Source organism: Muscardinus avellanarius, assembly GCF_963383645.1.
Source record: "Muscardinus avellanarius genome assembly, chromosome: 21".
NCBI classification, from domain to species: domain Eukaryota; kingdom Metazoa; phylum Chordata; class Mammalia; order Rodentia; family Gliridae; genus Muscardinus; species Muscardinus avellanarius.
The window spans coordinates 24,191,876-24,215,645 of record NC_137807.1 but is presented as its reverse complement, the minus strand read 5'-3'; the positions used below and the strand labels follow the sequence as shown (position 1 = coordinate 24,215,645).

The following is a 23,770-nucleotide window of genomic DNA, read 5'->3' as shown; positions in this document are numbered from 1 at the left end:
GTTTGGCGTAGAGACAGATGTAGAGGCTGTTTCTGTGGGTGCCAGGAGGGCACAAAGAGGGCACCCAGCAAGCGGGTCTGAGGGTTGCTACCTCCTCACCGCACTACACGGGCCCATACTACTGGGTAGATGGTAAGCCGCAGTGCTGACAGTATCCATCTTAGTTTTCAGAGTTCATTTTAAATTACTTATCAGGTACCAACTTAAAAGCTAATCAGAACCAGCCCTGTGTGGCGGCCTGTTGTCCCGTGTGGCAGCCTGTTGCCCCGTGCGGTGCGGTATGGTCCCTAGCTGTGGGAGGAACTCGAGTCCTGGGAAGCTGCTCACAGCCGAGGTGTTGTTTCAGGTGTACTTCCGGCTCCACGCCTCCATCCTGAAGCTCCTGGGGAAGCCCGACTCCGGGGTTGGTGCAGAGGTCCTGTTCAACTTCATGAAGGAGGCTGCGGAAGGGCCCTTTGCCCGGGGCGAGGAGAAGAGTACACCCAAAGCTCCAGAGAAGTGAGTAGCGCCGGGGAGCCCGAGCGCAGGTCTCGTGGCGCGTGGAGGGGTGCGCTGCGGCTCCTGGTGCCGCCGCCCTCGGGCAGGGCCTGCGGAGGGGGCGCGGCAGCCGCGCTCCTCCAGCCCCGGGTACAGCTCCGTTCCCACAGACCACCGTCGCCGGCCGCCTTCCGCCTTCGCTTTGCAGATGCTCACCTGGGCCCTCGGCCTGGTGTGCCGCCGCCCTCGGGAGCAGCGAGAGCCTTCCTGCAGCGCCTGGGCTCTGGGGAGCTGGCCCGGCCTCGCGTGGTCCCCTTGGTGGGCGGGCTGGCCCCTGTCCTCCCCTGATGCGACCTGTGCGTGTGGCCCAGAGCTCGCCCCAGCTCATCCCGTGTCTGGGGCCCGGGCCTGTCAGAGGCACTGTGCAGGGTGGCGGTTACTAGGCAGGCGCCATGTGCTCAGAAATCATAGAAATGTGTTTTCTAGACACAAAGTGCCCAAAGGCACAATGAAGTTATCTTTAATTGGTTAGAATTACTTAATTACACAAATAATATATGAATATATTCTTGTGTGTGTGTGGTGGGGGGTACTGAGGGGGCTTTTCTACCTCTGGGCTACACTCCCAGACCTATTTTTTATACTTAATTTGGAAACAAGGTCTCACTAAGTTGCTGAGAGCCTCACTAAGTGGCTGAGGCTAGCTTCAAACCTGTGCGATCCTCCTGTCTCAGCCTCCCAAGCACTGGGATTACAAGCATGCGCCACCACGCCTGGCTATGTGAATATATTCTAGTTAAAGCGTATATAGACTAAACTGTGGCAGATCTTCCCTCCTCCCCAGAACTAGTCACTACTCAGAGTTTACTCTCTCAAATCACCTTCCGTACATCTGTACACACTTACATGTATACATACAATGGTGAGGTTTCCTTTATTTTATAAAAATATACTGCTGGCCAGGCGAGTGGTACACTTAGGAGGTGAGCCCAGAGGATTATAGGTTTAAGGCCAGTATGTAGTAACTTAGGGAGACTTTGTTTTAAAATAAAAAGTAAGAATGTCTGGGGGGTAGCTCAGAGGCAGAGCTCTCTTGGGCCCAGTGCCCATACTGCACACAGACGCACACGCACAAAGCCACCGAAGGTGTTTTTCTGGGGATTGTTTTTCCCTTGACGATGGTCTGGAATGTAATCCGTAAAGACGACCTCTTCACTGTGTTCCTTCTATTCCGTGCTTGCTGCTCTGTGTAGTACAAGGTGCCTTGTTTTATGTGACCATTCCTGTGGTCATGGAGGCTGTTGTATGTATGTGCGCGTGCATGTGTGTGTGGTGCTGGGGATGAAACCCCGGGGCATTCTGCCTCTGAGCTGCACCCCCAGCTCTATTTCTTATTCTTTATTTATTCATTTATTTGCGGTCCTGGGGATGGAGCCCAGGGACATTTTACCTGCAAGCTACACCTCAGCCCAATTTTTTATTCTTTATTTTGAAACAGGGTCTCACTGAATTGCAAAGGAACTCACAGTGTAGTAGCTGTCCTCGAACCACTATTCTCCTGTCTCGGCCTCTTGAATGCTGGGATTAACAAGCACGCGCCACCGCACCTGGCTGACTTTTTTTTTTTTTTTTTTCTCACCTGTTACAGCAGACATCCTTGTATGGGCGTGAGCATGTAGTAACGCAGAGGCGTTCTGTCCCCAGTTGTCTGGCTCAGCGCGGAGGGACCGGGTGCTTCTGAGGAGAGGCCCCTCAGTGTGGAGGGCACGGCTGGGAATGGCCGGGCAGCATGCAGAGGGCTTGGGAAGCTCCAGCCAGGTGGGGCGGGGGCCCTGCAGGTGTGTGGGAGCGCTGCGCTCCGGGGAGGCTGCTGACTGCGTGGCTGGGACCTTCTCCGTCATGTGGAGACTGACCGGGGCCCAACTCTGTCCTGCAGGGAGAAGGCCTGCCTGGTGGACGAGGACTCCCGCTCTTCAGCTGGCACACTGCCGGGCCCCGGAGCCTCCCTCCCCTCCTCCTCTGGCCCAGGTCTGACATCCCCACCTTACACAGCCACTCCGATTGACCACGATTACGTCAAATGTAAAAAACCCCGCCAGCAGGCGACGCCGGACGGTACAGTCCCTGTTCTCCCTACTGCCAGCCCGGGCGGCACGCCAGGCACGGGGAGGGAGCGATGTGGTTCTGTCGCTGTTTCAGTGAGGGGGGTGCTGGGTCTGGTGACACGGGCAATGTTGCGGCTGCTCATTAACTCATAACAACTCATAACTTGGGGTGATTCCCGCACCCTGAGACATGCTCAGGGTCACCACCTGCCAGCTTGCCCACCTGGGAGGGCGAAGGCGCCTGAACTCCCTGCCTCCAAAACGGGGCGCTCGCCTCTACTTTGAGAGGCATTCGGGAGCCTAGGCCTCCTAGGGCTGCTCTCGATGCGGACCGGTCCGCAGCACACTGTCATCTCTGTGCCTACTGGCGCTGGGCGGCTACGATTGATGCCACTTTTGTCACCCCTCGGCACCCAGGCCACATGCGGGCCACCCCACGTGGGCGCGGCAGGTGGCGACCGCTCACCCGCACTCCTTGCTAACGTCAGCGGCGTGCATGCTCGCCTGCAGCTGAGTTCCTCGCGCTCTCCGTCTTCGCAGTGAAAGGGCTCGCTGGGTAGCCAGCCAGGGGCTTGGAGGACCGCTGCTGCGGGGCCCTTAGGAGGTGGCGACAGTGCTGAGACACCCCGGGGTCTCACTCCATGCAATCATCTCATCTGGGCGGTGGGGCACCCTTAGCTGGGTAGGACTGGCCTCCGACCTCTTAGAGCGCCTTGGGGGAAAGCTGGGTGGAAGCACCAGGGTTGCACCAGCTGGGCCCCGTGCCTGCCGAGGCCTGCCGGGCACAGGTCCCTGGAGAGCCAGGCGGCCGCATCAAGAGAACAGGCATGTAGTGGCACTGGTGAGATGCCAGGCTGCCCAGGGCGAGATCAGCGACCTCCTGAGATGGCGGGAGGTGGCACGAGGCTGCGGCATCTGCCCCGGGCTGGGCTTTGAGTTGTAGCGTGTGTGTAGAAAGTGAGGCTGAGGTCTGTGTGCCTGCTGCATGTCCCTCATGGGGCTGTGGCCTTGACCACTCCTCGCGGACCCCGAGCTCTGAGCAGACACGAGGACCTGGCCACCCAGTCCTCAGTCTTCAGTTCTGCAGCCCTTCCCTGGGGTGACTGTCTCCCTCCTAGTGACTCAAGTTAATCCGCTAAAGCAGTGTCTTCCAACATTTCACTCTTGAGAATATGGCAAAAGCACATCAGCAGCAGATCTTGCTCTGGGAATTAGCTTCTGCCATGTGTTTCCTGAGAGGACTTAGCTGCATGCCAGACTGTGCTGGAAAGGGCGCCGCCTCGCCGGTGAGCCCGCCCTGTGCTCCCTCCGGCGCTAGGAGCAGCAGACCCGCAGTCTCCAGCCTCGCGAGGGCTGCGTGACCACCAGTCATGGGTGGGCACGGTCCCTAGGAAGGGGATGCCTTCACCTGGCACTGACTGCCTGTGCCCCATGTGGGCACAGTCCTGTGTATAGAGCGCAGGGAGGCCCAGGGTGCCAACCTAACAGTTGTCCTGGAAGTTTTCAGAAGGAGCAAATGGATTGAAGTGCCCTCCCAGAGGTTTCAGAGCAGTCATCCCCTGGCTCCATTCACCCCGCCCGCCCACCCGGCCGAGCCTCCTGGCCCATCCTGCCCCTGAGAGGAAGCTGTCCGCAAGGGCCTGCTGGGCTTCACTGGCTCCTGGGAGCCTGGGCTCTCACAGGAGTGGGAGGCCTGTGCCCGTGTCCGGGGACTTGGTCAGCTCGAGGCCACACGCCCACTCCTGCTCCTGCCTGCGTGGCAGGGAACCTTGGCCCACACTGCACTCTGCCCCTCAGCCTGCACTCAGCCTCAGGTCTCCGTGGGAGGGGGCAGGGCCCCAGACAGTGCCTCGTTTCCCACTTCCCCCGATGCAGGATGGGGTCCTGTTCTCCTCGTTGGCCTTAAAAGGCTGAACAGCAGGCTGCCTCCTGGATGCAATCTCCAGGTCATCACGGATGCTGGGTGAGAACTGGGTGGTACCCTGCAGAGGCGCTAGGACAGGACTTGTCACTAGGCTTGCACTCTCAAGTGGACAGGCCGTGCTGTCTCAGCAGCAGTGGCCCGCGCTGGGCTGTCTAGGTCTCGCTTCCTACCTCACACCCCTCAGGGCTTTCCTTGGGCGTAGCTTGCTGCCAGCAGAGGAGGGAGCCAGGCGCCCGGACTTGCCCTGAGGGTGTTAGGGCCCCTCCCCCACGTGGGGTGCCTTTGCTTCAGCAGGAAGAATCTGTTAGAGCCAGTTCTGATTGGGTATGACATATAAAAGATTTAGAAAATAGATCGAGATCTGTATCTGGACATTTGATGATAGCTGATATGCAGGACGCAGGTTCGGTCTCTAAACTGCCCTCCGCAGCCTTGCCCAAGCCGCAGGAAGCCCTCTGACCACGCTGGACAGGCCAGCCGGCTGAGCTGACTGCCCCCCATCTGAGTGCCCCCCACCCGTCTCGGGATTGGCCCAGTGCTGAAATACCTCATGTGGAAGCTTCTTGTCAGGGCTGGGAGCGGCCTCAGGGCCTCCCGCTGGTCTGCTCACTCATGCCACTTGGGCTAGGCAGGTACATGGACACGTGCGCAAGCGTGCGTGTGAGCGCGTGGGCCCCTGCACGCAGTGCGGTGTGCCTCTGCCAGGCTCCAGGCAGGTGCCTGTGGGGTTGCGGCTCCTCCATCTTCACAGCCTCCTGCGGGGCGGGGGCTCAGCCGGGCTTCCGCGAGTTGGCCCAGACGACAGAGAGCAAGCCCTGTCCCTACAGCCGGCCCTGCTGCGCCTCTCCTCAGCGGTGCCCTGGCTTGGGCTGCCTCAGCCTGCCTTTGGTGTCTGGCAGGACCCTCACATCTGCCCGTCACACTCCACACCACTTCAGAGTGCCAGGAAGAGCCTCGGAGACTGAGGCCTTGCCTGTGGTGGCCGTGCTGCAGCCACCTCTGCCCACTGTCCTGCCAGTGCTCTGCCAGTCCTTCATGGAGCTGGGGTGGGTGCCGCCCAGGCCGGCAGCAGAGGCGCGTGCCTGTCCAGAGAGACCTGGCCTGGCTCAGGTGGGGGGCCTTCCCGAGGAGGCCGAGCTGCTGAGGGCTGTGGGGCGCGCTGGGGGCTGCAGGGGAGCCAGAATGGTGCCTCAGGCACTGGCGCTCGGGTGCAGAGCAGAGCCGCTGTCGGGGTCCCCCAGGCCATGCTGTCTAGGCTGTGGGGGGTCAGCATGGTGCCTCTGGCGCTGGAGCTCAGGTGCAGAGCAGAGCTGCTGTTGGGGCCCCCAAGGCCACGCTGTCCAGGGTAAGGGGGACTAGTGTGGTGGTTCAGGTGCAGAGCAGAGCAGCTAGCAGTCAGGCCCACGGGGCCGCGCCGTCCAGGCTGCAGGGTGCCCTTTGCCAGCCGCCTCCACGCCATCCTCTCACCCATGCGTCCCGTGTCGTGTGCTGTGCTCATCCTCGCCTGCTCACCCACTCCTCCCAGCATTGCCCGTGCTGCCTCTAACCTGCCCGCACCGTTCTCCAGCCTCGTCTCTGCTTGGCCCGCGGGCTCGTGCAGGAACGCGCAGACCGCATGCTCACCCTCGGCCGGCTCCCTGCTCCCCGGGCCCGGGAGCACCTTCCTGGCCCCCGCTCCTGTGCTTTGGGGAGTGTTTGACGTGCTTGACTTGTGTTGGTGGCCGGCCTGGCCCGGCACGAGGCCATGGCAGCCTCTCCTCCGCTTATCCGCCCGCCCGGCAGGTGGCTCAGGCCTGTATCTCCATTGCTTTGCTCTTTCTGGTGCAAATAATAACAGCAAAGGCAACAGACTCCAAGACACCAAGTAAAGAGTGTGAAAATGCGAAGTGCGCAAGCAGCCGATGCTCTGAGGCTGCACGGCCAGGACCTGCGAGGGCAGGCAGCCCTGGAGCGCGGCCTCCCCTCCCGGGCCACGGGGAGGTTGATCCTAGCAGGAAGACGCTCTCCGGCTCTTGTGAACCGGCCTTCTCCCCTCAGGGACCTCCCGGGAGCCCAGCTGTCCTGTCGCTCCCTGCCGGCACAGGGCAGAGCCAGGCGCCACCTCTGTGCCCTCTCGTGTGCCTGCTTCCCTTAACTCCAGGCCGAAGCTGCTCGCAGTGTTTGAGCAGCCGCTGCGAGGAGGTCGAGATGAGGGCCCTGGGCCCTGCCGCTGGTGGGCACTTCACGTCCTAGATGGCACAGTCACACGTCTTTGCTGAGGCTGTCGTTGACTGAGCTGACGGAACCAGCGGCTGTGGCAGTTGTAGCTGTTGCTGGCGCACATGGTGCGCACGGATGTGTGTCTGCCATGTGGCCTGGCAGACCAGCCCAGCCACGGCCTCCTGGCACCAAGCCAGGGCCCGCTGTCGTTGCTCTGGGTCCCCCGCAGGAGGGGCTGGGGCTAACCGGCTTCCCCAGCAGGTGGCTGGCAGCTACACCTCCCACTGAGGCTCCAGAGGGAAGGCTGCAGCGGCCACGTGTTATGACGTGAAATGTTGCGGTGATTAACAGTAAAGGAATCAAATATTTATAATCTTGCCACAAATATTAATCACTATGAGCAGTGTGTGGGTAGATTTTTTAAAGAACATTCTGAAAAGAAAAGCCGGGCCAGCCTGCAGCTGCCGGCGGTGCGGCTGCCTGTCCTGCTGGCTTCCAGGCCGCTCCTTGAAGAAACCCACCCTCAGCTCCTGAGACTCAGCTGGGCTGGGGTGTGGGAGGTCCCGGGGTCCCCTTCAGTGTGCCCCTTTCCCTGAAGCCCTTCCCTTCCAGCCCTGTGGGGCGTTCTGCCTCTCCTCTGTTGGTTTCTTTCTCTGTCTCAGGACCAGGGACCCCCAAATTCCCACTCCAGCTCCCCCAGAGCCTCCAGGAGGTGGTGGAGGTGGAGCAACAGCCGGCACTACCTGCTTGTCTCCCCGCACCAGGCCCACTCTGCCAGGCCAGGCAGGCCCACAGACAACCTCTGCCACCAGGCTTGGCAGCTTTTCTTCCGGAGTGTCAGCAGACTCCTCCAGCCCTCTGGGTGCACGGTCCAGGCCATTAGCGCCCAGTTGTGTGCCAGACCCACTTGGGATCCGGGGACCTCAGAGAAGGCCCCACACCCGGGCAGCTGGCTGGAGGGGCTGGGAGTAGAGCCAGCCCAGAGCTCAGCTCACAGCCAGCCGGAAGCTGTTTCTTCTCCAGGCTAGAATCCCCTCCACACCCGTGTTCCTTTACCAGTACACGTGGGCCACACGAGGGTTATGCCCACTGGGGCCGGGCTGGATCCCACTGTGTGCTCCCCTGCTCCAGGGCCCATGGCCGGCCTTGTGGTCTCTAGAAGCTTCTTCCCAGCACCACGATTCCTTCGTCCTCTCTGCCCCGTTACATCCCAGTTCCCAAGCTCTCCCATCCACAGCAGCCCGGTGGTGGCAGGAGCAGGCCTTTTCACATGCTCTGAGGATCTTTGCATCTTGACTGTCTCTGTGGCCTTTCTGACACCCTCAATCAGCTGCAGCAGGGAGATTGGGTGCCGAGAGAGGAGAGCTGGGGGCCCTGGGGAGCCAGAGCCATCTCTTAAGACATTGATCTTCATCTCTTTTATCCCATTAAAGTAAAAGAAATGGAACTTGATTTTCTTTTGGACTGATGGGTGTGTGTGTGTGTGTGTGTGTGTGTGTGTGTGTGTGTGTAACCCAGAGACAGTCTACCTCTGAGTTACACCCCCAGTCTATTTTTTAATTCTTTATTTTGGTATTTTGTTTATTTATTTATTTATTATTTTTTTTTGTAGTACTGGGGTTCCTGGAAACCCTTCTACCTCCGGGCTACACTCCCAGACCTATTTTTATATTTTTTATTTGGAAACAGGGTCTCTTAAGCCAGCGAGGCTGGCTCCGAACCTGCACTATCCTCTTGTCTCCGCCTCCCAAGCGCGGGGATTCCAAGCGTGCGCCACCACGCCCGGCTTATTTTGGTATCTTGAAACAGGGTCTCACTAAGTTGTGGAGGGCCTCACTGAGTAGCTAAGGGTGACCCTCCTGTCTTAGCCTCCCAAGCGCAGGGATTACAAGCGTGTGCCTAAAACGATCCTGGCTTTTTAGTTAGCTGTGTTTGCCTTGCAGACCAGCAGGCCTGGAAGGAGCAGAAGGAGACAGAACCCTGGCTGTGAGACCTGCTGGTGGCTCTTTGAAGGAACGTATGTCCTGTGTTTCCAGGCACACTGGTCCCCAGAGTTCTGGTGAGGTGTGGCCATCCCTGGGTGGCAGCCCCCGTGGCCAGCGCCTTTCCCACCCCGCGTCATCACCCGTAGGAGGCACCACAGTACTTTGTTGTCCAGCCCTTACCCTGGGGGCCGTGTGGTGGTGCGCAAAGGCCAGGCTGGCCTCTGCTCTGGCGTCCGAGGGCCACCCGTTCCAGGTGCTTGCACAGCACCGGCCAGCCCGTCCTGCCGGTCCTGGCTCAGCCTGCACCTGCGCTGGCAGCTGTAGCTGTGAGTGTTGTCTAGGAGAGCCCTCGCTTGGGAGTAGAAGGCCCCAGGACATGGTGGGTCATCTTGCCTGCCACGCCATCCCTGGTAGGGTCTGGCCAGCTTCTCCCCATGCTCTGGTAAATCGGGGGACCCTCAGTTGCAGCATCAGGCGGACGTGGGCACCTCAGGCACCGGTCCTCATTCGTTGCTTAAGTCAGTGCCGGGTGTCCGTAACGATCACAGCTGGGGCTCAACACAACCGGAGCCAGCAGCAGCCTGTGAGCCCGCTCGTGAGGGCAGCGCGCCAGCACGTGAGATGGTCTTGGCTCGGCTGGCTTCCTGGAGCTCCCCGCGGGGGTGCTGCCGAGCCCAGTGTGCAGGGTGATCTCAGCTGCAGGAGCGCAGCCTCTGCCATCCTGTAGAGACCCCAAGGCCTCTCTGAGGTTGTCCAGGCCACCCGCCGCTCTCAGGCCAGGGTGAATGCCGCGGGACACGGCAGGTCACTGGGCGGCTATTCCAGTGTACCAGGCCCCGGAGGGATCCCTTGTGTGGGGGCGGAGGTAGAGATGCAGAGAGCAGCATGTGGAAAAGCACCAAGTGGCGCACTCCTGTTATCCCAGGGGCGAGAGGATCGCAGGTTCAAAGCCAGCTTCAGCAGTGTGCTGAGACCTTTCAAAATAAGAAATAAGACAGGCCTGGAAATGTAGCTCAGAGATAGAATGGTTATCTCGCCAGTGACCTTCACACATACACACAGCACAAAGCAAGGCCTTAAGGCCACAAAGCCATTTGGCCAGAGTTACCCCGCCTGCGAGTGGAAAGTGCCGCCGAGCCGGGCCCCCACGTTTGGAGCTCCTGCAGTGATGGCTCTGGCTCCTGGAGACTCGGGCCTCCAGTGCCGAAGCCCACCTTTCCACAGGGACCGCAAGCCGGCTGTCCACCTCCAGAGGAAGAAGGAATCTCCCCGCCATGGGGACTTGCTAGTGCAGGTCTTCCCTAACTCCTCTTCATGCTGGTGGAGCCTGGGGGTCTAGCCTGGGGGGAGGCGGGGCAGATCCTATGGAGAGCGCGAGCCCAGGTCCAGACAGGCCGTTTCCCAGTGAGGGCCTCCTGTGTCTGGCATTCGGTTTTCATTCATTTGACTTTTCTCTATTACAGATCCGTAATACATTGTATTATTTTGCTTTGGAAAGTAATTGGTGACATTTTAGCAGAATTAAAAACAGGAAGATGGTCCTTCACGTTGACCACACGTTGACCGTTTTAGAGACCTTCATTTTTCTACACAGATCCAAGTTCCTGTCTAGTTTCATATTCTCCCTGAGGATCTACCTTTATTATTTTTTATTCAAATCTATTTGTAAAATGAATCCCCTCAATTTTTCTTTGTCTGAAAGAAAACCTTTGTTTCTCCTGAATTGGGGGATGGGGATTTTTACTCAGTATAGGGGTGTGTGTGTGTGTGTGTGTGTGTGTGTGTGTGTGTATGGTGCTGGGGATTGAACCTAGGCGCACTCTGTCTCTGAGCTATGTCCCAAGCCGATTTTATTTTTTTATTTGAAAACAGGGTCTCACCAAGTTGCCGAGAGTCTCGCAAAGTGGCTGAGGCGGGTTTCAAACCTGCCGTCCTTTCTTTGTCAGTCTTCCAAGTACTGGGACTTGGCGTGTGCCACACCGAGCCAGCATGGGATTCGAGTTGATTATTTCTTTTCCTTTGGCACTTTAAAATTCTGTTCTTTGTATCTGTGTGTGTAAAATGTTTCTAACTTTTTTTAGATTTTCTCTATAAACCAAACCAGACGTGGTGGCACACGCTTGTAATCCCAGCATTTGGGAGGTTGAGACAGGAGGATTACGTTTCGCACACAGCCTCAGCTACTTAGTGAGGTCCTTTGCAACTCAGACCCTGTTTCAAAATAAAGAATTTTTTAAAAAAAGGGGGTGGCCGGGGGTATAGCTAGGAGGTCGAATGCCCCTGGGTTCCAACCCCAGTACTGCCAAAAAAAAATTTTTTTTTTCTGTACAACTTTGGTTTTATGCTCCAGTGGGATTTTATTTTTCCTTTTTCCTTAATATGTGTGGAGAAGATCTTTTCTCTGCTTGGTGTTTCCTAAGACTTTGGCAGTTTGATGTCTTTGGTTTATTTTCAGAATTTTTACCATTATATGTCTTTTTTTTATTGTTGTGCTTTCTTGTTTTTGGTACTGGGGCACAAACCCCGGGCCTTTGTGCGCACTAAGCAAGCACTACAGCCATTCTGTCTCAAGGTGCTTCTTCTGTCCTGTTTCTTCTTCATCTCCTTCCGTGATGCCAGTGAGCGGGTCAGAGCCCGTGACGCACTTAGGTGCGCCATGCCTTTTCTTTTGGGGATGATTCCTGTTGTGCTTGCCCGACATTTGGATTTTTACCCCCACACATCAGTCTCAAGCCCCCGAGGACTCTGCAGAGGCGCTCTTCATTCCCTTCACGGTCTTTATTTCATTTCTAGCATTCCTGTGTGACTCTTACAATCTCCATCTCACTCCCCCAATTCTCCCTCTGTTCATGGCGGCGTGCAAGCTTTCCTTGCGGCTTGTGGCATACCGATCACATCTATACGTCATATCACTCTCAGCTACCTCCGATTTCCCAGCATGGAGTCACCTTGGATTCCGGTTCTGTTGATCGTCTTCTCTTGACAGTATGCTTTTTTTCTTCTTTCTTGCAGTGTGTGTCTTACAATTTTTATATCAAAGACTTGCTTTCTGTGTAGAATCACAGAAGCTGAAGTAGAAACCGCTTACGCCTGGGACAGGCTCCCGTCTGTCCGTCTGTCACCCCTTAGGGGAAGGTGGGCTGGGCAGGAGCTGACGGTTTCTGTGGCCGCCTTCAACGCACGGCGGGCTCGCGGCCTTGTGCTTGGGGTGGGCCTGGCTGGCTCTTCCCTCTTGGCAGCTCTCACGTCCCTGGAGGCCTTCGTGTGCCGCCCTGGCCCTCCCTCTGCTTTGCCGCAGGTGCTTGCTGGCACAGGGTAGTGCGGGGTCATCTCTGCCATCGTAGTGTCCCGCACCGCAGACGCAGGTTTCTTTCCCTTCCCCTGTGACCTGGAGGACATGGGCTTTGCTGCCCTGTTCCCAAGGCTGGAGGCTTTTGCCCCTGAGGGAAGGAAGATGTAGGCAGACGTTGGTTTTTCACACAGCAGCCCTTGCTCCTCGCTTCTAAGCCTGCACCCGCAGGAGGGCCCTCACACTCCACCACAGCCAGCCGGGAGTCCCTCCCAGGTGCTCATGGATCCGAGGAGAGCAGCGGAGGACTGAGGACCGCCTCCTTTATGCCTGTGACTCCAGCGGTCTAGACCTACCTGCCGCTGAGTAACAGCTTAAAAATGTGCTAGCTGGGCATGGTGGCGCACACTTGTAATCCCAGTACTTGGGAGGCTGACACAAGAGGATGGGTTCAGAGCTGCCCTAGCAGCTTAGTGAGGCTCTCAGCAGCTTACTGAGGCCCTGTTGCCAAATAAAATATAAGCTAGGTCTGGAGGTGTAGCCGCTGGGTTCCTTTCCTAGTACCACACACACAAATTGCAGAATTCTTGCCCACAGGAGTCATTTCGCGTCCATCTTTATGGTAGAAATACTACGCTGTGGTGGCCACTGTGCATCTGCCCAGCCCACATCCACCAGCAGCACACTGGTAGTTTGAGGTCAGCCATGGTGGGAAGAGAACACCACAGGCTCTTTCCCCCCTGAAAGCCGGTCGGTGAATATGCACCAGAACACTGCCTTGGGGAGCCCCAGGAAGGCTGGCTGTGGAGGCTGGTGCCTTTGGTAAGCGCTCGGGCCTCTGGGATGGTCGGAGTAGCTGCGCTCAGGCCTGCTCTGTCGCGGGGCGTCCTCGGGCCACTGTGGGATTGGCCCCGGGGAGGTCCCACCGTGTTGGAGGTGCTGTGGGTTCATGCTCTCGCCCTCTCTCCCTCCTTCTCCCCTCAGACCGAAGCCAGGACAGCACAGCCGTAGCACTCTCGGACTCCAGCTCGACGCAAGACTTTTTCAACGAGCCCACCAACTCACTGGAAGGCTCCCGGAAGCCCTGTGCAGAGAAGAGACTGCCCTTGCTCAGTGCCCAAGCGGCACTGACCAGTAAAGACCTCCAGGGGGCCGCAGAGGAAAGAGGTACGGAGAGCTGGCCAAGTTAGAACTGCCGCGCTGTCCTGTGACTGTGGAGCTGAAGCCCGTGGGCTCCAGAGGGGCTGGGCGCCCTGGCCCCTGGCGCTCCCTCAGCAGGCGGACTCCTCTCTGAGCCCGCACCCGCTGCAGGACGGCAGTGGTCCCTGCGCCCACCCTAGGTGGTAAGGGCTGGACGAGGCAGGTGCTGGCGTGGAGCCTGGTGCCCAGGTGTGCTGGGACTCTTCCTTGTGGCTACGGCCCAGCCTGGGAAAGTCAGTTCACCATGTCGGCATGCCCTCCCCTTCCCCTTGGTAAATGGTTATTTAAAACGTCTTCAGGGCTGGGCATGGTGGCGCACACTTATGATCCCAGCACTTGGAAGGCTGAGACAGGAGGATGGCACAGGTTCAAAGCCAGCCTCAGCTACTTAGTGAGGCTCTCAGTAACTTAGTGAGACCCTGTTTCCAAATAAAGTATAAAATGGGTCTGGGAGTCTAGCCCAGAGGTAGAAAGCTCCTGGGTTCCACCCCCAGTACCATACACATGCACACACAAAAAAGTCTTTAGATTCTAAATGTCACAAATGTGCTTTCCTTTTTATTAAACCACATCGGGCATCTAGGAAAAAATCTCCCTTTTAGGGGCAGAGGGCCCTGATCTAAGCCAAGATATGGCCAGCTCTCTTAGGCTGCATTGAGCAGGCTTCCTGGGAAGGCCAGAGGGGACCTGGCCTCAGGCAGGGCTGTAGGCTGGACGCAGCAGTGGATTTTTGAATCCAGGGCCTGCTAGAGAAAAGCCTGGCCTTTGGTTGGCTTTCCGTTTTACAGAGATACTAGGCCCAAATCCTCCACGACAGAAGGGGCCTGTGCAGCCCACAGCCCTGCCTGAGGCCAGGTACCCTCTGGCCTTCCCTCTGCACTGTGGCCTCGTGTGCCCCGGGACTGCCCGAGGGCAGGTCGATGGCTCCTGTGCCCCTGCACGTGGGCACTCAAGCCACTCCTCAGCGGCAGCAGGCCCCAGCTGGCTCAGTGAGCAGGGAGCATGCCTCCACTCTGTCAGGAGACGTAGTCTCTCTGCTCCGGTCTCTGCTGGGTGGCCTGGCTGGCGGCATCGTGGGGCTTGTGGGGTTTCTAACTTCATCCCCCGAGTGGGTGAGGAGTCCGGGAGCCCGCAGGCCTGGCGGCAGTGGGAGTCGCCGCTGCGGGCGAGGTGGTCCAGCCCGACCTCCGGTCTGTGCCCGAGCCCCTCGGCAGTGTGGCTCTCGGTTCCTTAGAAAGTGCTCTGTGTCTGAGCCCGTGGCCGCTGTCGAGCCGCCCGGAGGTCTGCCTTGTCACCCGCTCTCCCTGTTTCCATCGCTCCACACACAGCTAGGAACCAGGCGTCCTCTCGTGTAAGGCAGCAATGTCAGCCGTGAGCTGGGGCCAGCTCGACGCTGTGGACGTCAGCAGCGTCCTGAGCCCACACCGGAAGTCCTGCAGCGTGACCCGGGCTGGGCCCCCCACTCAGTCACTCGGCCCGCTGCAAGGGGGGCCTACGGAGTGGCAGCAGATGTGCAGACACACTGAAGAGGTGCTCCCCAGCGGGTCTGGGGAGCGCCTGCTCAGGCCCTATCTCAACGAGACGGGGCCCCATGGTCTCGCTGGCTACAGCTCGGGCGCCAGGCTCTGCTTGCGCTTGGTGCAGTCTTGCCACTTGGCCCTTCCCAGCAGACCCCAGGCGCCTCCGCGCCTCTTCTACAGTGGGGAGAGGGCTGTCGGTTCCACCTGCAGGCAGGATGCCTTCGAAATAGGGGGCTGCGGGCTGTGCTGAGCTCCTGGGTGCCTCAGGAGTCATGGGCCAAGAGCCACCTTGCCTTTCCAACACCGCCCTTCCTTTCTCCCGGGTCAGCCTCCTACCCAGTAGCCATGGCACCCGCCCTCAGGGACCAGCGAGGCCACCCAGCCACTGTTTCCGGCCTCGGCCTGGCCTGGCTCGAGGTCCTGGTAGAACAGGGCTGGCGTTCAGTGTCAGCGCTTGGCTCGCTCACAGCAGCCCTGGAGGGTGCTGGCCGGCAGTGCCAGGCGTTAAGTGGAGGGGCAGGTGTGGCACTGAGCCTTTTCCTGTTGGCTTTGACAGTGATGGTGACCGCACCTGCCCTTTGTGGGCTGCCCCTGGCCTGGAAAAGGGGCAGCTGGTTCATGGTTGTGCAGAGGAGGGAAGCAGCTCTGCGCTAGCTCCCTCTCTGTCGCCTCTGGACCCCTCTGGGTCAAGGGCAGGAGGTCACATGGCTGGAGCCTGGGCCCGGCCTTGCTGAGGCCCTTCACTGGTGACACCTGTGGCGTGGACTGGGCCTGACGTCAGTCACTCTCCTCTTCCTCCTCAGCTGTAGGGAAGGCTGAGGAGTCTCTGGAGAGCACCGAAGGCTTCCGGAGCATGGAGCACATGGCCCAGAAGCCTGCTGCAGACCCCCCAACCTCTGCTGGCATCCCCGCCAAGGCCCCCGTGTCCGCGTCTGCTTCGTGGGATGGGAAGAAGAGGGGCGATCCCCCGGGGGAGCCAGTGCCCTTCCCCCCGGGGCTGCCGGCCGGCGCAGAGGAGCAGCGGCAGTTCCTCACGGAGCAGTGCATCGCCTCCTTCCGCCTGTGCCTGAGCCGCTTCCCCCAGCACTACAAGAGCCTGTACCGCCTGGCCTTCCTCTACACCTACAGCAAGACCCACAGGGTGAGCAGGCGGGTCTTCCCGGCAGACAGGTGGAGCCAAGGTAGATGGGCTCTGTGATAGGGCCCTGCGGTCCCGTGGGAGGGGAGGAGGGAGGGCCTCAGAGCAGAGACAACCAGACCAAAGGCAGGCCGCCTGCCCTGCGCAGCTGCCAGAGCCCAGAGGGGCTAGGTGCTGACAGCCTCCTCCAGCTCTCTTTGGAAGCAACAGCTGTGCGCCAGGCTTCTGCGTCCGAGGGCTTGCTGGAGACCGCTGGCCCGTGGTGCTCCCTTTGGCGCTGCCTTCAAGGGAGACACTAGAGACACCACCCTCGGGGCATGGGATGGCGGTGTGCCAGAGGGCGCCCAGCCGCCTGGCAGCCCCGACATGGCTGTGCAGGTGCCTTGGCCCCTCCTCCCCTCTGCAGCATGTTTGAAGAAACAGGAAAGGCAGTTGGCCATAAAGATATAAAGATGGACCCTGGCTTAGCACAGTCCCTTCACAGACTTCTGTTTGGGAACTTGATACCAGAGCCTAATGTTCCTGTGGCCTGGCAGGTTTCCTTGGGGCACAGCAGACCTGGGCCGGGGGGCTCACTGTCCTGGGGTGCGGGCTCTGAGGTGTGTGCTGGTACGCAGCAGCTGGCTCCAGCCTTCTGCCCGCCTTGTTCTGGCAGGGACTGTGCCTCGGTGCCCCAGGCCTGGGTTTCAGTGTCCCCTAGCTGGCACGTGCCCTTACGGCTGAGGCAGTCTAGAGGCCAGAGGGTAATGGCTGCCCCATCTCCCATCTACCCACTGCTACTTCCCTTCTGGGACAGCCACAGGAGCACTTGGGGTAGTGAGCGGGCGTTGGCTCCCGTCACCCCGCCCTCCCCACCTTGCCCACGGAGGTGTCGGCTCAGACCAGCACGCAGCAGCCCTGGGCCCTCAGACCCTCCAGCCTGTTGCAGGGTGCCCCCCAGAAATAGGTAGTCGTGTGGGGTAGGCGAGGTGTGGGATGCGGCAGGAGGAGCTGCAGAGCAGGCCCAGGAAGCCAGGCCCACGCCTGTCCCCGCTGCTGGCCACTCTGAGCCCCAGGCCACTGCGCCAGGTGCTCAGCACAGCACAGGATCGTGGCCCTCCCCTTGCTGTGCAGTTGTTCCAGGTAGAGACGGCACTGGTCAGGATTAAAGCCGGAGGGGTGGGGAAAGCGGCAGTTCTGTTCTACCACCTGAAACTGTCTCGTGTCTGGTACTTCTTCAGGTGCTTGTGTGCTGAGGATGGAACCAGGGCATTCTCTGAGCTATACCCCCAGCCCTGTTTCATTTTTTACTTAGAAACTCTCACTAAGTTGTGAAGGGCCTCGCCAGGTTGCTGAGGCTAAAGGTGAACCTGAGGTCCTCCTGCCTCAGCCTTTCAAGTACTGGGGTTATAGGCCTGCGCCACCACACTGGCTGCGCACACGCTCGATTGTGTGCTTCTGGGCCTGGGGTGCCTTTGCGTCTGGGGACCTGGGCTCAGGCTCACATAGGACGGAGTGGCAGAGCGGCGGAGCGAGGCCTTGGCCAGATGGCCGCCCTGGGCCCAGGTGCTCCCTGGCCCATACTACCACGCATGTCTGCCATCTTGCTCTTCCGTGAATGTCCCCGGGTCGTTTTGGTCACTCCGGGAGGGTGCATAGGTGGGTGGCCAGCCACCCAGCCATCCCCGGTGGAGGGCAGAGGCTTCCTCGAGCTGCTGCCCTTTGGCCCCTGTGTGCCTGGGGCCCCACCGCTGTCACGCTCCGTTGCTGCCTGCTTTTCCGTTGCTCGGGTTCCTTGATACTTGGAAAGGGAATGCTGGCTGGATTCCGAGATGGACCCCATGCGGCAGGCACTCCCTGGCCCCGGTGAGCACCACCCAAATCCCTGGCTCAGCACTAGGTACCGCAGCAGCTGGAGTGCTGGCGGTGCCCTGTCCTCGGCCATGCCGCAGCACCGCCGGCAGGTCTAGGGACAGAGCTCTGCCTGTCACTGACTTAGCAGAGCTGCTGCTGGCGAGCACCGCTGTTTGGTGCAAGCTCGTCCTGTGGTGTGTGTGACAGCAGCGCTTTCTCCGTGGGTCGCATTTTGGACCTGGCGGTGGCCACGTGACAGTAGGATGTCCACATCTGTAGCGCCCCAGTGAGGCTTGGTGGCTTCAGAGGCTGCACAGGGCCTCTCGCTTTACATTGGCGGCAGGGTTCTGAGAAGGATGAGAACGTGGGCTCTGAGGCTGGCCCTGTGGCGGGAGCTCTGGGGACACAGGGCAACTCTGCTCAAGCAGAGCGGTGGTGGGGTACCTGCGGAAGTGTGATGGCTCCTGGGCCATTTCCTCCCCCCTCGCCCTCTGAGGACCCCTGCTTGGACCACCCTCCGAGCCAAGGCTCACACCAAGAGCCAGGGCACTGGCTCCCAGGCACCTCCACCCTTCCCTAGGGGAGGGGCTCATCACGCGACTAGCCGTCGGTGCCCCGGCCCTAGCCGCCACAGCACTTACATCTCTACCATCCTCATCTTTGCGAGGATTTGGAGCCCTGAGTTGTCAGTCCATGCTCATAAAAACCTGGCGCTCTCCCTCCTCCTCCAGCCCGTGGAGCCCTGCACTCCAGGGGCTCCATCCAGTTCCCCTGGTGCAGGGGCCTGCCATCATCCCTCCCTTTGAGCCAGTGCCAGGGTGTGGCCAGCTGAAGGGCTGAGTCCAGTCGGGGCCCCCCGCGCCTTCCCTGCAGCCACAGCCCATGGCCTTTGCTGGCAGCCAGGCTGTTCTCAGTCCCGCTGACCTCGCACAGGCTGCTTCTGCTCCCAGATCTTGCCAGGTACTTCACGCCTCGGTGTCACCAGGTAGGGCTGGGGAGCCTGGCCTCCGAGTCAGCCTCTCGCGTGCGTGGTTTCCTGAGGGAGGAGGTGGTTACGTAGCATAGCGAGTGAACCTCCATCTTCGGTTGTGGCAGGGAGAGACCTGGGCAGAGTGGTCACAGTGCCTGGGATCACGTCTCCCTTCTAGTCTTGACTGCAGGTAGCTCCAGACACAGCAGCCCCGTTTCCCTTCTTCCTCTACCAGCAGGCACTACCAAGTGCCCGCTGCATGGAGAGCCTTGGAAGGCTGCAGTTAGGAGCCCAGGCCGCTCTGCTCCAGCCTCGGCTTCCCGCGCAGAGGCAGCCGAGGGGCTTCCGGGAGCTGTGGCCGGCAGCCCTTGGTGTTGTGCTGAGCCAGCCACAGGTTGGGGCAGAGACCAGGTGAGGTACAGACAAGCCGTGCTGGGCCTGCAGGCATTGCCTCCACTCCCCAGCTGGTGGCCCTGTTTTCTGAGCCTGGTGTCTTCTTCCTTTCCACTTTCTGAATTCACACCCCAGCCGTCTTTCTGTCTTCCCGTCACATCCCTTTCGTGCACTCCAAACTGGGCTAGCCCTCTGAGGAGCCATTCGTGAACAAGCCAGTTCACATCCCTGTCGTGGTGGGGTGGCAGGAGGCCTGGCGGTGAGTCAGTGAGAGGCTGTTCAAGGCGGCAGGGGGCTGCGGGGACAGTGTTGGGGGAGGCGACGCGGGGCCGGTAGCGGCCACAGAGCTGACGCCCCTGGGGCTGTCGGGCCGTGCATCGGGAGCAGGCAGATAGCCGGCGCATGGGGTGCCAGCACCCTCAGTCTTCAAGCACGGGAGGTTGAAGGTTCTCGTGCAGGGGTAGTGCAGTTAGCAGGAGCCCTGGGGCCTGGGGCAGTTAGTGAGGCGCCCATGGGCCCAAGGTATTCTCTTCCCTGCCCGCCCTCAGGCTGTAGGGCCCTGGGGTGGGGAGGGCTGAGGAAGATGTGTGCCCTCATCTGGGAGTGGCTTCCAGGGGGATGGGCCAGCACAAGACTTGAGGGGGGCGGCCATGGCAGCTGGCTCTGGTGACCTGCGTAGCCTGAGTCCACCCCTGGCAGGGGGAGCCCGGGAAGCTCTGGCCTGGGCCCGGAGCAAGGCCAGCTCTGCCACTTTCTGACCCGGGCAGCTCGACAAGCTCTGGGACCCGTCTGGGCCCGGGTTTCCTCCTCAGTGAGCTGGTGGATGTATGTGCCAGGAAGTTCCCGGCCTCACTTTGAGACACTGCAGCTGAAGGGCAGACTGCTGCAGGACCCCTGGCCCTCAGGGAGGCCCACACAGTACGTCCCTCCCACCCCGCCAGGCTGGCACCGCCAAAGCCCCAAGCAGGCTTCCTGGGCCTCGCCAGCACCCATCCAGGCCTCAGATGTGAGTTAGTAAGAGCTCCTGCAAGCTGTCTGGACACTCTGCCATCGATCGGCTCTTTCTGTGGGGGCCTGGGAGATAGCTGGGGCACGCTCCATCAGCGCGGTGGCCAAGTCTGCGGGCTGCTGACTTGTGACCAGGTGGGGCTGGCCAGCAGCCAGCGCTTTCTGTGCTCTTGGCAGTGCCCCAGACCTCGCCTGCTGCCGCGTTCCTCCTGTCTGTCCTGAGCCGCGCGGCCACTTGGTGCCAGTGGTACTGCAGAAGCTGCAGGGCAGTGGGGAATGGGAGCCAGAGAGCCCTGTGGTCCCTGTGCCCTGGCCATGGGTCCCGGAATGAGGTGCCCGGCCAGGGAGCAGTCGCCTGCTCTGCCCTGACCCAGGGCGCTCTCTCTTGGGCCCCCAGCCAGAAAGAGGCCTTCTTTTCTTGGTCTTAGGAAAACGATGGCTACTACAGGGTGCTTCTCTGAGCCACGTTTTTCTCTCTTTCTCTACCCCAAACTGCCGCTCCTTAGACAGGTCACTGAGAGGCTTCTCTTGAGTCCCAAAGGAGCCTGGAGGTGGCTTCATGGTCACTGCTTGTGGGGGTCACTTCCCTCAAGCCCTCCGTGCAGCACAGGCTAGGCTGGTGCCCTGGATTGCGGGGTTACTCAGCAGGAGAGGAGTGGCCTGCTCCGTTCTGGGCCCCACAGCCTGAGCTGAGAGCAGCCCCCACGAGCTCCCGCTAGCTCAGAGGTGGTCTCACCTGGCCCCTACCTCCTGGCTGGGCCAGCTCCCCCACCCCCCGGGCTCCTGATTAGACCGGTAGGCGGCAGTGGGCCCAGCCTCTCAGATCTCCCTCGGGAGAGACTGAGCCATGTGGTGCCGACACCAGGAGCTTCTAGCCAACGCTGCTGTGCGGCACAAGCCTCTCTCCTGCGTCCTGAGCCACTAGCTCCACCTGCCTCTTTGAGACCTGAGCCTTTTTCTTCTGGCTTTAATGAGCCAGCAGGAGCTAATCTTGGGTTCCCACTGCCAGAACTGGGGCTGAACCGAAGGTGCGCCCCTCCTGAACTACACTCCCAGACCAACTGACTGACTGACCTATTTATTATTTACTTATTTTGGTGCTGGGGGTTGAACCCAGGGGCATTCTACCTCTGAGCTACACCCCCAGCCTTATTTTACTTCTTATTTGAAAACAGGGTCTCACTAAGTTGCAGAGGACCTTACTAAGTAGCTGAGGCTGGCTGTGATCCTTCTATCTCAGCCTCCCCAGTACTGGGATTACAAGCGTGTGCCACCATGCCCTGTTTTTAGAGACAGGGTCTAGTGGAATTGCCAGGGCTGACCTTGACCCTGAGATCCTCTGTCGACCTCCAAACCACTGGGACTGTGCCCTGCTTAGTCAAGTGCACCCAGACCTGCCATCTCTTCTCTGTGTGCTCAGGCTCTGGATGCCCTTCCCTCCACAGTCAGCCTGGAGCAGCCATGGGGCCTGGCTGCTGGGCACTGGAGGAACACAGTTCTTCCTGCAGTGTTGGAGCTCAGAGTTTGAAGGCTGTGGTGTGTATTTGACTTGTCTTTGCCTGGGCAGAGTAACCTCTGCTCCTGGCCCGGGGGCCTGAGGACTCACTGCCCAGGTACCTCCCCCTTCCTCTGCTTCCCAAGTGGCCAGCCTACTTGGGGCCAGCCTCTGCTTGCACAGCCTGGGGCCTCCTGCAGCAGGTGCCCTCGGCTCGCCTAGCAGGGCCTGCCCGCAGCTCCTCGTGCCTGGGTGCGCGTCAGGCTAGACCAGAGGGGCCTGCAGCCTCTTGGCCAGGACATCCTTGACCAGAAGGGTCAAGGAAGTGACCTTTGGCCACTCTCAGAGCCAGGCGCTGGAGTCGGTGCTGGGCCAGCCATTCAGGCCCGCCTTGGAGGCGATTCCCTCCCTCGGCTTCATCCAGAAGAAGACACCCATTGTCCAGGAGCTGCTACTCAAGGCCCCAAAGGGGACCTCCTTCTTGTGCACCCCGCCCCCACGTGGCGCAGGTCCTGCTTGCTGGGAGCGGCCCTCTGCAGAGACTCGGTGGTGGCTCAGAGCTGGCCGTGTGGGGAACCCCGAGTCTGGGTCTGCGCCTGGCCAGCGTGGTGATGGGAAACGTTACTGAGGCCAGGCTAACTGGTGGTGGGCAGGCGGGTGCAGGAGGGCTGGGCCTGCTGAGGGCTGGCCCACCTCCCCTGCCTGGCAGTCACCCTGGGCCTGAGCACTGTGACCAGAGCCCAGCCCTCCATGCCTGAGGAGGCACTCCAGATAAACAAGTCGGGGGTGCTTGCTGTGCTGGGGGGGGCCTCTGCCTCCCCCGAAGGCAGGTGGCTGCTGGGTCTGCATGGCAGCTTGGCAGTATATTCAGAGCCAGAAGTCGCTGGTGTGCCCACCTCAGCTGTCCCAGGCCACACTCCTAAGTGGGCACTGGGCAGGAAGGCACTTCCCGAAACATAGCCCCTGGCCCAGTGATGGGAGGCTGTGGCCCGAGCCGCCTGTGCCTAGACCATCTGCAGAGCCGCCACTCATCGTGGCTCAAGAGCTCAGAAGGGGGCCCGCCTGCCTTCCCTGTGGGCGCCCTCAGCAGCCCACACACTCACTTCCAACCTACTTCTTGTCTCCCCAGAACCTCCAGTGGGCCCGTGACGTGTTGCTAGGCAGCAGTATCCCGTGGCAACAGCTGCAGCACATGCCGGCACAGGGGCTCTTCTGTGAGAGGAACAAGACCAATTTCTTCAACGTGAGTACTTTGCCTTGTTGACTTCATTGAAGGCGCGCGAATCAGCCCCCTGGGCGGGCATTCCCAGGGCCGTGATTTGTGGCATCCTCAGAGGGCAGGCGGGGTGGCCCAGGCAAGTGTGCGTGATTGCTGCGCGACTTCTGGCAGCTCACTGCCCCCGTGGCACCGGCTTGCCCTCTGCAGGAAGGCGTGTGGGTGAGCCTGGTGTGTCCCTGGAGCCCAGGTGTTCTGGGGCATGCGAGCAGTGTGGGAGGGGCTCTGGCAGAATCTGCCTCTGCTTTTGAAAACAAGCTTGCCCGATGCCGGGCTTCTGGTGCCCTTCCGGCCCTGCCGTCCACGCATGCTAGAGCCCTTCTCCTTGTGCAGGACATGGCCCTGCCCAGGCCTGGCTGCTTCTGACCGGAAAGCCCGCATCTGCCTTCCATGGCCACCCGCCAGGCCCATGGCTCTGCCCTCTGCAGAGTCAGCTGGCCGCTCACCCCACCATCCCCTGCCTCCCTTGGCCTTGGTGCCTTGTGAGTGTCTCCTGACCCCAGGGGTCATGGGGACCTGGCCTGTGGGATCATTCTGCGCAGGAGCAGGGGGTGTGACAGAGGCGGGCTGTCAGCTCTGGCCCGCTGGGAGGAGCGTCAACCCCCCCACACACGTGGCATTTAGCGCTGAGGGACTTGCTGTGAATGAGAAGCACCGAGCCCACGTGCCCGGGCCTGGCCCTGCCCTCATCTCACCGAGCCCTCCAGAGGCCTTCTGAATTGAGATAGGGTATGGAGGGCAGAAGGCAGCGCCTTCTTGCTTTTCCCTCTCTTGGAAGGGGTCTTAGGACTTACTCGTGCCTGTATCATCTGTCCACCCATCCTTGGGATGCTAGAATCAGACCCGGGCCTCGCACACGCCAGGCAGGTGCTCTGCCTCTGAGTTAAATCCCTGGCCCACTGGTTGTTGGTTTTGTTTTTGTTTTTTGTTTTTACGGCTGGAACCCTGGGGCATTCTA

At 60.2% G+C, this 23,770-nt stretch overlaps 1 protein-coding gene across 1 annotated transcript in view; it reads left to right on the top strand.

The window, feature by feature from the left end:
- The window catches only part of CABIN1 (calcineurin binding protein 1), a gene marked incomplete at both ends in the record, with an annotated part of 94,046 nt that overhangs the window by 34,858 nt on the left and 35,418 nt on the right, over window positions 1–23,770 (top strand). Inside the window, 5 exons of the mRNA XM_080717818.1 lie at window positions 347–498; window positions 2,414–2,592; window positions 12,964–13,146; window positions 15,503–15,840; window positions 22,666–22,779. Of these exons, the coding sequence (XP_080573944.1) occupies window positions 347–498; window positions 2,414–2,592; window positions 12,964–13,146; window positions 15,503–15,840; window positions 22,666–22,779 (966 nt within the window). The remainder of the gene's footprint in view (window positions 1–346; window positions 499–2,413; window positions 2,593–12,963; window positions 13,147–15,502; window positions 15,841–22,665; window positions 22,780–23,770) is intronic.